General features: G+C 33.4%; 4 protein-coding genes across 5 annotated transcripts in view; 1 reads left to right on the top strand and 3 right to left on the bottom strand.

Moving 5' to 3' along the window:
- The first annotated feature begins 682 nt into the window (after window positions 1-682).
- On the top strand, window positions 683-2,182 carry LOC149905082 (bombyxin G-1-like). The gene is made up of 3 exons (XM_090106747.1): window positions 683-727; window positions 1,399-1,582; window positions 1,914-2,182. The coding sequence occupies exons 1-3, from the start codon at window positions 725-727 to the stop codon at window positions 2,069-2,071; spliced, it is 345 nt and encodes a 114-aa protein (XP_089962873.1). The 5' UTR covers window positions 683-724; the 3' UTR covers window positions 2,072-2,182.
- Window positions 2,183-2,826: 644 nt separating this feature from the next.
- Window positions 2,827-4,593, bottom strand: LOC149905083 (uncharacterized). The gene has a single exon (XM_090106530.1). It carries the CDS (start codon window positions 4,591-4,593, stop codon window positions 2,827-2,829), a length of 1,767 nt encoding a protein of 588 aa, XP_089962656.1.
- A 3,317-nt stretch (window positions 4,594-7,910) lies between these two features.
- Window positions 7,911-9,668, bottom strand: LOC149905084 (uncharacterized). Its single transcript, XM_090106531.1, has one exon. The coding sequence runs from the start codon at window positions 9,666-9,668 to the stop codon at window positions 7,911-7,913; it is 1,758 nt and encodes a 585-aa protein (XP_089962657.1).
- Window positions 9,669-10,285: 617 nt separating this feature from the next.
- The window catches only part of LOC149905085 (guanine nucleotide-binding protein G(q) subunit alpha), a 36,765-nt gene continuing 33,161 nt past the window's right edge, over window positions 10,286-13,889 (bottom strand). For both annotated transcript variants that reach the window (XM_090106702.1, XM_090106703.1), the window contains exon 9: window positions 10,286-12,757. In XM_090106702.1, the coding sequence (XP_089962828.1) occupies window positions 12,675-12,757 (83 nt within the window). In that variant the 3' untranslated portion in view covers window positions 10,286-12,674. The remainder of the gene's footprint in view (window positions 12,758-13,889) is intronic.

Below are 13,889 nucleotides of genomic sequence, written 5' to 3' on the forward strand. Positions count from 1 at the left end.
AACACTTATTACTTGTTTGCAAACTATAAAAGTAATTAAAATGTTGACCAATGGAACTCCCACCTGCTAAAAATTATCTGCCGATTAAATTTGTTGTAGGCTTTTCCGTAACTGTAATACTGCATATTCTATTTAATTTTTAAGCTTTTTACTCGCATTTTTATTCATAGTGACTATGAGTATCTAGAACCGAGGGTTCTCCAACTCAAACATTTATTTATTCAATCTTCCTCTAGAAGCACTTTTGAATCGTCATAACATATTTTTGGTACATTTACCACCTGGGTTGGTATTTAGTTATTTATTTACCGTAACAGCTATAAGGGTTTATGGAAAACTTCCTTGTTTCTACTCTTATACTTCTTCCCATAGTAAAACGTTTATTAATTCATTAGTTTTAGTTTAATAGTAAAAAGTTTAAGTTATACATAATATGTAATGAAACAGTATTTTGTTCTTCTCGATTTGAGGAAAGAAATAAGACAAGGGTATGTACCTATGCGTGAAAATCGTTGTCTTGTTGTCTTAAAGAGAATAAATATCTTGAAACCTAAAATTCTGATTTACCTCATTGTCGCACCCGCTAGTTCATGTAGTGTGAACCATTTATGCAAATTGAATATTTTCAGCTATCTATATAAGCTTCAGATCGTCTAACATGATATACACTTGAAATCTTAACTTGCGTAGAACGAAATTTCTTGATAATCATCTCATCTTAAAAATGGTAAGGAAATTTTACATTTACTTAAAAAAAATACTTAAACATGGCATTTTATGACATTGGGGCCTTCAAGAAAAGAGCTTATTTGTCCATAAAAGGCCGGCAAAGCATCTTATAACCTCTACCAGTGTTACAAGTGTTTATGGGCGGTGTTGACCACTTAACATTAGGTGGCCTACCTGCCCCTTTGCTTGCTCTGACATAAAAAAGTCATACTTTTAATTATGTTAGATTATTTGCATGTGAATAGGTACATAAGCCTTGATTCATGAAATGTGTGACGAGCAACGATTATACTTGCTAAGTTACAGTATACATAATGTGTTCATGGAACTTTTTCCGTAGCTAAAATAATTACTTCATAATTATAGAGGTGAGCTTAGAACTGGAGAAAGTGGAGAAAAAAATATAACAGTTTTAGGTGTCTAGGTGATTTTAAAAATATAATTTACCATAGTTATTAATAACGTCTCGGAATATCTTGATCGAGTTTTAATGAATGTGAATGATCCTTATTACATGACACCGATTTCCTACTTCCGAAAATGTTGAATATTTCGCATAGTAACGGATTAAATAAGCCTACATAAATTTAAAGGGCAAGGACGGAGATTACTTTCGCCTAGTCTAGACTGAGTATTTAACATTTTTATAAATTATTCTGCTTCTTTTAGAATTTCAACATGAAGCTAGCCACACTTCTGTTATGTTTCATGACCGTGGTGAGGGGAGAGAGGGGAGGGAGGGGAGAGAAGGAGACGCCAGTGACCCTGTGTGGACGACAGCTGGCTAATGCCAGACTATTGGTTTGTTTCGGAGAATTTGTGGAGAAACGAACATCGCCCGAATCTATATTTGGTTAGTACCTAACTCAACTTTAATCTTATCGTTTCGAACAATCGTTGTTATTAATACCTTATAATCGGTTGTTTCTAAGGTTGTGTCAAAACAAATTGAGAATAATGACCTTTTTTCAGAGTAGGTAATAGTTACTGGACATATTTTAAAAATCAAATATTCTACGTATCCTTTCCTATCTATCGTGTATCTTCTAACATTAAAAATTTACAATTTGACTGAATATCAGGATACACGAATAACAAGTCCTATAAGTTAATCACAGACCTAATTCTATATTGCGTTAGTGCTACTTTTATTTTGTGTAACTAGACTACCTACATAATTTCAGCTGCATTGGCCGATGGTGACAAATGGCTCGATAGCTACATGTGGAGCGGCCGGCGAGGAGCGCTCAGCGCTGATTGGTCACGTTACAAGCGTGACGGACTTGCTGACGAATGCTGCTTGAAGCCTTGCACCACTGACGTCATAATGAACTATTGCTAAACGTGCTACACCATTGAGAAACTGTACATACTTATTCCTAAGACAGACAAATGTCCCATCTTGTAATAGTGTAACCTAAAGTATTTATTTTATTAAATATGTTACAAAGAAGCTGTGGTGTTTTGACTTCCTTACCTACTATTAAAAGCTAGACATCGCATCGGTGAGAGTTTGTGCAGATAGTTTGTAAAATTTTCAGGCAATATTTTTAGTCACATATTTTTTTATATTTATCTCCTGTTAGGTATTATTATTTTCTACTGGTCTAAAATAAAGTAACCATAAAGTAACACACTTTATAACATATTTTACATGTATGCCCAATAGGGATTTTAAAATATGATAATACACGGTCACACTTAGCAGTGGGCAATCCCTTTATTTTTCTCTACAACCAGTTAAAATTGTAGAATAAAATGAAAAAAAAATCCGAATTTTGTAGTGAAGTATAATTTATTTCAACAAGAACAAAGATTCTAAATACGAGAAAATCTTAAATGTGAAACTACAAACACTTTTTTGTCTGCATCGTAAATAATAATCAATATCTACACAGTGTAAGTATACAATATAATATAATAGTTTGGACAGATCACTCATCACTCAGCACTACCCGGAAGCAAAAATCACTAGTTTTGGGTTGTGAAAGTGTTATTTTTTATTAATTTAAAAATATTTAACACTTTCACAACCCAAATCTAATGTCTCCATTTATTAATTGGTGCAAGCAGAAAATAGCGTTGATATAACTTTACTTAATAGTGGAAATAGTGACAAACAGGTAATTTGTCCTTCTTAAATATAACTACAAGTTTTTCTATAATCGCAATAACGATAGACAGTGTCCATCCCAAAAATAATACGTAAAAGCATCCATGGAAATGTTCGATTGTTATTGACTTAAATTCGTTTTCTTCAATTCGAATGCCTTTAGACACATAGTCTTCTAGTAATTTATCAGGTAACCCAGCTTCAAACAGATTCGTTAATAATGTATTTATAGACTGTACTAACCACGAGTATTTTTTAAAAAATAACACAACTGGACTATTGAGTATTTTTTGTGGGAGAACATAAAGATTTGCTTGACTTTTAGCAAGAAAAATGTTAGTTGTTTCTATGTTCATGGCCATTACAAATTTCATACCATTTGATAAATTTTTCATTATGGGAAATATTTCGTTGCTATCCACCAGTATCCAATTATTATAAATATCAGGTTGATCTATAAAGTAATCCTTCAGGGCGAGACTTCCCCCGTAGGGATATCCTTCTTCAATAGCATCTTCAATACTCAAAACATTATCGGTCCTCACATCAGTTTGCAAAGAATTGATCAGATAAACTTGGTAAAATGTTCTCAGTAAAAGGGTGAACCAAATCCAAAATAGTATAGTATACTTTTGAAACCAATTCGTCGGTAATCTGTGCATTGGAAGGCTCAGACACATTTGCCAAGAATACAATAATATATCATTAGAGGGTTGTGGCAAACACAATCTCTTTTTAATAGATTTGCATATATCAATTTTAAGGAAGAGACCTAGTAACATAATTAATAAAAGTATAACAATGAGAGCATACCTTAGTTTAACGCTATACGGTCGTAGAAGTTTTAGAGATGACCATTCCACATCGGAGGGGTGAGTTATCCAAACAACTGACATAGTGTTATAGTTTGTTGACATTTGAAAAAAATTATATCTATGCAATGTTATACTCGCGGATGTCATAGAGAAATTAGCACAATCATAGTAAACATCTCCAAGAGATCCAGACCATGTTCCATTGCTTTCGAGGCTTCCCCATCCATCCGTATCACGAGGAATCACCAGGACAAGCGTTGCATTCAATGCTTCAATAATAATATTTAATAAATCACCATCAGCACCGCTTGGAACAGTATCGCCAAGAATCATGTAAGGCACCTGGTGGAAAGTTGACACCTTTAGGGGACAGCGATGTAAGTTTTTAAACTTTAGAGGAAACATATTATTTTCACAATCATCGACGCTATTTTCAAAAATACAGTCATCCCAATGCTCAAGTTTTACAGGAGGACCGGGGCCACAGCTTTCGTCTTGAAAAAATGTGTAACCAGTTGCTCTATGTTGATTATCGTATTTAATTAAAATTACATTTCCTATTCTATATTGCCAAAACAACTCAACAGCTTCAGTCTCGTCACATCCAGGTACAGCATTGCACACAATCAAATATTTTCCGGCGTTATTATACATTTTACTTTCGAACCATACCAGACTTCGATGTATATCAGCATTATCTCTAACGAACAGGACGAATTGGGTTGTGCTTTCTATGAACCAAGTAGTATAAATATGCTGTCCGATTATAATATTTTTATTATACGATTCTACAAAGACATTTGCTCCACAGAAAAAGGTAGAATTTAAGAAAACAAATGTAGCGTATTGCCATCTAAAATTATAAATCGCAATTTTTGCTGCACTTTCAGCTAGAGCATCGAAAGTGGAACAATTTTCGTTTTCAAAAGAATACATCTTCACGTAGGAATCCAATCACAGTTACCTAGATGTTGCTTCTTTAATACAAACAATAATTTTCATACGTTCTGATTTTATATAGGAATACAGAGGGTATGGGTAATGATTAAAGATATAAATGAAAATGATATAACACACATAAAATAAATGGCATAGCAATAGATTCTTTAATAGAAAAGTAAAAGTATATAAAGATTTATTACCTTGGAATGAATTAGATTGATGGACCGCTAATGGGTAAAAGATAGTAAAATTGATAGATATATTACTTACGGAGCACAATAAAATCACTTAGTACTCGCATTAAATAATGTTAAAATATATCCAAATACGTGTAACTAGGTACCGATAAAGTAGGTAAATTATTATCATTTATCATACGATTGAAATACCAATATTACTTATAACTTATTATTATTAACGCGCGGAGGCCTATTTTCAGCTTTAAATTAAAATTATAAATAATGGAGATAGAATTCCGGGAGTCGGGAGTTTTTCGTTGGAAATATCCTCCTCTTTAAGAATCTTTTTTCAAAATTTCTGAAATGTTAATAATTTCGAAGTTATTAACAACTAGGCTTCCGCCCGCGGCTTCGCCCGCGCAGTCAAAGAAAAACCAGCATAGTTCCCGTTCCCGTGGAATTTACGGGATTGCGTCATTTTCCCGGGATAAAAAGTAGCCTATGTCCTTTCTCGGGTATCAAAATATCTCCATACCAAATATCATGAAAATTGGTTCAGTAGTTTAGGCGTGATTGAGTAACAGACAGACAGACAGACAGAGTTACTTTCGCATTTATAATATTAGTATGGAGTATGGATAAACGAAATACCTTTTTTTTGCAACTTAATCTATATACATATATAAAACTCAAAGGTGACTGATATAGTGATCTATCAAGTTATCAACGCACAGCCCAAACCACTGGACGTATCGGGCTGAAATTAGGCATGCAGGTAGATGTCATAACGTAGGCGTCCCCTAAGAAAGGATTTTAGAAAATTCATTCCCTAAAGGGGTAAAATAGGGGATAGAAGTTTGTATAAACTTTTTATTCCTTGGATGTATTTGCATGAAATTGGGCATGTAGATAGATCATATGACGTAGACGTTCTGTTAAGAATTTTTTTGCACGCCTCATAAGCGAAGCGTTGAGGTGGGTACTACTGTCACTTCGCGCAAAACATCTGATTTTTCAAACTTAAAATGTCTTTATGTATCATACATTGCACTTGTAAGATAATACATACACACACATATTAAGAAAAAACACTATTTTTAACATTCATGATATTTTTGATGTCATTTTTGTTATTTAAACTAGTTAAAAAACAGTTTAAAAAAGTTCTGTCTTGGACGTCCGTGTGTCTGTATGTGCGGAGGATTTTCTTGTTAACACGATAGCGACCGAAATACTTTACTAATCGAGTCTTTTTTTTTCTCTTACGCTTGAGTAGGTATGCTCAGGAATAGAACCCTTTCATTTTTCAGGGTCTGATTCGATGTGGTTTAATTGTTATTAAATAAACAAAAATAATAATTAATAAATAATTATTAAAAAAAATTATGAGGCGTGCACTTTTGGATTTTCCAAACTATTTTAAAATTCATCCCCTAAATCTATATACATATATATAAAACTCAAAGGTGACTGATATAGTGATCTATCAACGCACAGCCCAAACCACTGGACGTATCGGGCTGAAATTAGGCATGCAGGTAGATGTCATAACGTAGGCGTCCCCTAAGAAAGGATTTTAGAAAATTCATCCCCTAAAGGGGTAAAATAGCGGATAGAAGTTTGTATGAAACTTTTTATTCCTTGGATGTATTTGCATGAAATTGGGCATGTAGATAGATCATATGACGTAGACGTTCTGTTAAGAATTTTTTTTTAAATTCATCCCCTAAATCTATATATATATAAAACTCAAAGGTGACTGATATAGTGATCTATCAACGCACAGCCCAAACCACTGGACGTATCGGGCTGAAATTTGGCATGCAGGTAGATGTCATAACGTAGGCGTCCCCTAAGAAAGGATTTTAGAAAATTTATCCCCTAAAGGGGTAAAATAGGGGATGAAAACTTATACCATTAAAATTTATATTTTCCACGCAAGCGAAGCTGCGGGCAACAGCTAGTTTGTTTATAACTTTTGTAATTTTTTGTGTGCACATTTCCGATACATTTTTCTAGACGTCATTATGAATCAAATGAGCTATCGCACGTATTTTTAAGAGACTTAGATATCTCTATTTTTCGCCATTTTCAGCTTATCACGTAGACTATACGCAATTTGCGACAGTCCAGTGTTATAAAATATATTACATCACTAGTTATACTTATATGTGTAACTACTAGTTAGGTACTTATAGTTTAATCAGCATTGTTATTGAAGCCAACATTAGTTTTTTTAACTACATTTATAGATAAAAGGAAGTTTATAGGGTGGCCAAACAAACATAAAAATGTATTTAGCTACAAATATAATATGGCACATATATTTGTATACCTTATCTACAAAAAACTTTAAACTTTTTTATCAAAGTATGATCGTTTTCATGAATCTATTCTTAACTACCTACTAATCATAAACGGTTCAGCGGTTTACTAGACATAAAATTATAAAATATAAAAAAAAACTAAAGGGAAATACATATCTCTAAAGTATTGATTGATTTTATGCAAGTTTAATGAATGTGAAATGATAAGCGAATCCAGGTAGTTATACCTAAAAAAAGTAGTTTCAGCCATCCGTCACTTAAGTTTTTGCGAATAGGAATGTAATAAAACAACTTGTTTTCTATCATTTCTATTTTATTTTTTAAATATAATTCCATATCACCTTCACTGGGAAACGAATTTTGACTTTGTTTCTTAATTAAAACAAGGTACAAAAAAATTCTAGTGTAATGATTTCAATTTCAGGTATTCATTTCAAAAATATTATTCGTCTTAAGAATCACACTTATCTACATGCGCACGTTGCCGGCTACGGCTACGTCTTATAGGGTAGAGTCGAAAGCACCGAATTGCCGAAATTTCTAGACTTATTATTTTGATCGAGGCAATCATATAATTTTATCAATTACAAATAAGGTTAATTGTAATTAAATAGAATGATGTAAGTATATATTTTAAAAAACTTATATGCCGTAAGTAGAATGCTGAAGCAATTTCCTGATGTAGGTACTTACTTAAAAATAAGAACGTAACTAAAACCTTTCTAAATATTTTATCCAACAATAACGTTTGTAAAAAAAATATTTTGTAGTAACCCAAAATAATCATTAAATTTCATGATAAAGGTTATGGATTTGCATTATCAGACTTTGGAATAACTTTTTTTCTTGAATAAATATACTTTTCTATTACCAATGCTACGGAGGCCATAATCCAACCACACAATAAAATTAAGTAGCAGCCCTTAAATGCGTCGATATTAATAACTTTTGCAGCATCACTGTCATCAATTATTTTTATAAAAGTGTTATCCTTATAAATCTTATCACACAATCCGGATTCAATTAAACGTGTTAGTATGGTATCGATCGACTGTGCCAACCAGGAATATTTCTTAAAAAATATAACAGCTGGGCCGTTGACAATTTTATGCGGCAATATATGCAACTTTCTGTTTGGTTTCCTTAAAAACATTCTGGCTGTTTCATAATCCATGGCTAAAACGAATTTCAATCCATTTGATAATTTCAACAGAGTGGCCTGAATATTGCTACTTTCTACATTTTCCCAATTATCATAAATGAGAGGATATTCAATGAAAAGATCTTTAAGAGCTAGACCCCCTCCGAAGTGATATCCGGCATCAATTGCATCTTCTATTGTTTCTAAATCCTGGAGGCGAAAGTCTGTTTGCAAACAGTTAATGAGATAAACTTGGTAAAGTGTCCTTATTAAATAACAATACAACATCCAAAGTATAGTACAGCCTGATAAAACCCACTTTGTGGGCAATCTAGTCGCCGGTAATCCCATACATATTTCCCAAGAATGGAAAAGTATATTGTCAGGAATATCGGGCATATTCAATTTTACCTTCAAGATTTTAAAGATCATAGCTATTATACATACAAGGAGTAAGAGGACGAGTAAACCTCTCCTTGCTTGAGCATTATACGGTCTCACAAGCTTCAACGACGCCGGTTCCAAGGTGGACGGATGAGTCACCCAGGCAAGGGTAACACTATTGTAGCTAGTAGATATTTGAAAATGCATAAATCTCCGAAGAGTTAAACTGGCTGAAGTCATAGAAAAGTTGGCCCAATCATTGTAAATATCCGCCAGGGAGCCACTCCATGTCCCGTTTTCTTCTAATTTCCCCCAACCAGTACCTATCCGTGGTGTCATAACATTGAGCTTTGCATTTAGAGCTTTGAAGATAACACGGAGCAAATCGCCGTCTGCACCGCCTGGTATCCCATTTTTAATAGTCATGTACGGTTCTTGTTCAAATGTTGAAACTATCAATGGACATTTATGTAAATTTGTAAATTTAAGTGGAAATATATCTGAACAGCTCTCCTCATTTCTGTTTAGAAAACAGGCATCCCATTTATTCAGTATTTTTGGAGGACTGTTAAAACAACTAACGTCTTGAAAATAAGTAAAGCCGTATGCTTGCTGGGACTTATGTTTCATGAAAATTATATTCGCTATTTGATATTGCCAAAATAAACTTACAGCTCGATTTTCATCGCAATCGTACTCTTCCGCCGAGTTACATATGACCAAATATTTTCCGGTATTATTAAATCGTTGATTTTTCAACCATTCCAACATAATAATAAGGGCGTCAATATTATCCAGGAATAGCACAAATTGTTTCGTATTTTCGATGAACCAAGGATTGAAAGTACTTTGGCCGATGATTACCGATTTGTTATATGATCCAATAAAAGCATTAACTCCACAGATTAGAGTCGTATTAAACAGAATGAGAGATTGGTATTGCCATCTGAAATTGTGGATCGCTATGTGTGCTGCAGTTTCAGCTAGAGCCTCGAACGAAGAGAAATTTTCTGGTATTATAGTGGTGGACAATGTCATGATTTATATCAACAATAGAACGATGTTCATGACGCACGCTTATTTTCCATATGGCGTCTGTTATCGCGTTATGAAATCAGTGTAATAGTGCAAATGGAATGACTGATATTATCACTGTAGTTAGTAATAAAATGTAATGAATTATTTTCACGTTAACGTTTTTTATTTAATATTTTAGTGATTGTTGAAACAGTGATTTATTACAACAGGACCACTTTAAAATATTGGTAATTACATATAGTGAAGCCCTTACAAAGTACTGGATTAAGTTGTCGTTCAAAGTTTTTAATTTCGATTGCCAGGGGCACTGACTTTGAACTGTTGATAAGTTTAAATAGAATTGTTTATTGTAAGGTTGAGATTTATATGCTTTTAAACATTATTAATAGATGTTATTGGCCTAATTTAATAAGAGTAGATTGGACACATCTCTGATCGTGCTAATGTGTCTGTGATAGAATATTATGTGTTGATTCTATAGGTTCTTTCACACATCTAATGTAATAAATCTGGATGAAAATACTCTAAGGAAAATACAATATTATTAATTGTATAAACTATAATACATTGTACACACGGCCCAAGCCGGTAAAGGTGATTAAATAAAACAAACAACATAGCTGAAAAAAATTATATTTTATGAGAAATTATAATTTACAATATTACATACAGGCATCCATCTTCAGTCGAAACTTAAGCTAAAATTCTTACAATCTCACGCAAAAGGTAAAGCAACGTTAGACTATAGTATAGTTTAGCAACATGTGTAGTATTCGCCCACTTGCAAATAAGAAACACACCGGTAAGTTCAGTCGAGAGAAAGGAACCGGGCTCGGAGCCGTCGCGTGCGTGCCAACGCTCCGCTACAGTAAAATATCAAAATCCATAACATTCATAAATTAACTTGTATAAATAAATAAAAATATAAATATCCATCTGTCGTTTGTGCGCGAAACGTAACTAATCGAGGCTTAAAATATATTTTGTGCATTGTTTATCCCTTGACATATACTATACGACCAAATTAAGAGTGTGATATACTTTTTTTTTGTTTTAAGATATTGTATTGGTCCTCTGTGTTGGAGTTTAAAAATACGTTTATAATTAAATAATCAGTCCATTATAGCTAGCGTTCCTGTCGTATAATTTACGTTTCACACGTTTCAAGTAAAGCCCGCGCGGTTTGTTCTCGATGTGATATAACGTGACCGACGTCCATTTTGGAGACTGTTAATTTACAATCGAAACTGAACTTCATATAAAATGTCACTATATCTTTGGTTTACGCGTACAGTCTCGTGAAATCGACGCCCGGAGCGGTATCGTGTACCCGGTTACACGAGAGCGGCACAAAAATTTTATTATTTATCAATACAGCATAACTTCTAAATAAAATATATGTAAAGAATATAATAACAAAAATATCTAAGCATGCATTTGCTTACGTCAATAAGAAACCATTGGCACGCAAGCGATAGAATAGGAAACGACCCTTCGCCGAACCGAAATCAATAAATATTGTTGTAAAATTGCACAAACGAAATTGTATAACTGTGTCGAGGGTTACACAGGGATTGCATCAAGTGGGTAACACGAGTAGAAAGAATCCAATATTGTGCGCTAAGTTCCAAATTCACATGATTTTTGAGCATAAAGACAGCTGTAGGTACTCTTGGAAGCAAACAGTTTTGCTATTGACAGTGTCAGCTATCGGTTATTCCCTAATCCATAAAACGAGTCAAGAACATTACAGAGATAGGCACAACAACAAATAAGTTAACACAAATAAGTTACATGTTCATAATATAGAAACTCTGTTTCTTACTATACATAAAATAACTAATCATAAACACGAAGCAACACACTAAATTAAGCATAATGTAATACTTAAAAAAAATCTCAAAAATATGATAGAAAACAATAATAAAGTGTATATTTCTCACGGTTGCGTTTCCCGCAAGGTGGCCAATGGGTGCCAATAGCAAAACTTGGCATTGAACTGTCAGCTCAATTCACTCAGCACATTTAGACCCAAATGTACAATATATTACATTCTGTGTTAAGCTTTCGTGCAAAAATCTTCAGTTTCAGTTTAAAACGTTTCACATTTCGCCATGATGTATTACTTGGATTTCTAGTAAAAAAAGTTTATATCAAATGCATTTAAAAATGTCCTTACACAACTAACGTACAGAGTAACGTCCTATCCACTCGCCGCATGGACTCACACAGACTCGTTAGGGACAAACTCAAAACACCGCGTACACGAAGCCTACAGTCAACGGAACACTGTGACGAGTCAATTCTTGTAGAAAACACCATCGTTACATATAAACAGGTTTAAAAATAAACACGTGACATATCATGTCAACCGACAAAACGCAATGTACAAAAGTAACGCCGTAGACAGATGTCGGTTGCAAACGAACGGTACATAGTGCGAGTTGCGATAACTTAACCCTACCGACACGGCTCACAGCTTAAATAAATACGTACAATACAGGCCAGTCACCGACTGCCTCACGACACGCCGTGACTTCATTGGACTAGTTTCTCAAATCCATTCGTCTGGACATAAATGTATACTAATGTAGAAAGATATTATGGCAACAAACTTTACAAAAATCTAAAACAATGACTAAAAGCAGCTCGCGGCGAGGCCACGACTCGTCGCGAGCTTTAAAAAATGCACAATTTAATATTCACCGATACAGACACATACATAAATTGTGAATTACCTCAATATAAAAAAACATGTCAAAAAAGGTCCTAAACCGACCCGTACGGATCGAGAACGAATGTTGTCCGAGGACACCGTCCGACTTGGTGCCTATTAATTTAGGTTAAATGACTTACAATCTAACCTTACATTCTCATAAATCTGTTTAAGATGAATTACGTTCGTCTATTCGATCTTAGTTCGTGAATTTATACATTGTCGTGAAATGATGTTTAAATTACGTGTTATACACAATCACAGATTTGTGTCAGGGACCACGTGGTTACTTAGACGAGGTTGTACTCCTTGAGGTTAGACTGCAGGATTGTGTCCTTCACCGCCGCGAACACGAAACGGATGTTTTCGGTGTCTGCAAGTTGGACAAAATTTATCATTTGCACATATTCTTAAAACAAAAATAGCTCTTATTCTGTTTTCACTCGACGAAATGTACAAGATGTCGCTCTAAAGCCAGATTATCAAGTTACAATCATTACAAATTATGATTCAGACAGTGAAATCAGAAAAAGAACCATTAATATACAATCAGTGATAAACAAGTTGAAAGCCCTATAAAATAGTACCTGTTATAGATTAGAATATACACTCAATTAGATAAGATGATAATAAATCGCGAGTACATTTCGAATAAATGTAATAACGTAAAATGTGTTAGGTTTTGCGCTATTTACCCTATTCTCATGGTTCTATAAATTCAAGAGGGTTTGATAGGTAAACGAGAAATCAAAGTGATATAAAATTTCTATTTTAAAATATTTTTGGAACAAAAAGCTTCAAAAAATATAAATTGATGTTAAAAAAAGAAACGAAAATGTAACATGAAAATGAGACAAAGTGATGTAAATTATTACATGCAGTTCATTCACCACATCCAACTTGTGTACATATTTTTCATTAGTAGCACATGATAAATGATAATTCTGTTTTTCACTCTAAATAAAATATATGTATAGAATATATATTCATTTAACAAATAATAATCAAACAGTTCAATGACATGCTTACAGAATTCATTTTGATGTTGTTGTGAACAAAATGGGCTACAAATAAAATGCGATACCTTCTATTATAAAAAAAATACCCAATGTCAAAACTATACATGAATGGCAAATAAATACAATAAACATTTGCTTACCTTATCTACACTTGAATGATAACGTCAATAAAAATGAAAATAACAATAACAAATAAGCAATAACTATTTATTATTTAACAACTTATCACTAGAGGCAAAGAAATCACGCTAAATTGAATTCTTTTAAAGCGGATTGCATGATCGTGTCCTTTACGGCACAAAACACTAATTTAATGTTTTCAGTGTCTTTATAAATATCCAAGGCAGCATGCAAAAAGTAAAAAATAAATAGAAGAAAATTATACTTTTAAAACTCAAATATTCAACTTAAACTCAAAAGCATACGTCTTTAAGAGACTGAATAAAGCAATAGAATATTAACAACTTTAAAATCGGGGGGCAATAG

The sequence above is a fragment of the Colias eurytheme genome, chromosome 10 (genome assembly GCF_061535395.1).
Source record: "Colias eurytheme isolate Ceu_HAF_F1 chromosome 10, ilColEury1 Martin Lab GWU primary, whole genome shotgun sequence".
Lineage (NCBI taxonomy): Eukaryota > Metazoa > Arthropoda > Insecta > Lepidoptera > Pieridae > Colias > Colias eurytheme.

What these genes read in the sequence shown, in the direction of transcription:
- LOC149905082 (XM_090106747.1), top strand. An exon ending in ATCGCCCGAATCTATATTTG is followed by an intron (nt 1,583 to 1,913) that starts GTTAGTACCTAA and finishes ACATAATTTCAG; the next exon opens with CTGCATTGGCCGATGGTGAC.
- LOC149905083 (XM_090106530.1), bottom strand. Translation starts at nt 4,593, where the DNA reads ATGTATTCTTTTGAAAACGAAAATTGTTCCACTTTCGATGCTCTAGCT.
- LOC149905084 (XM_090106531.1), bottom strand. Translation starts at nt 9,668, where the DNA reads ATGACATTGTCCACCACTATAATACCAGAAAATTTCTCTTCGTTCGAG.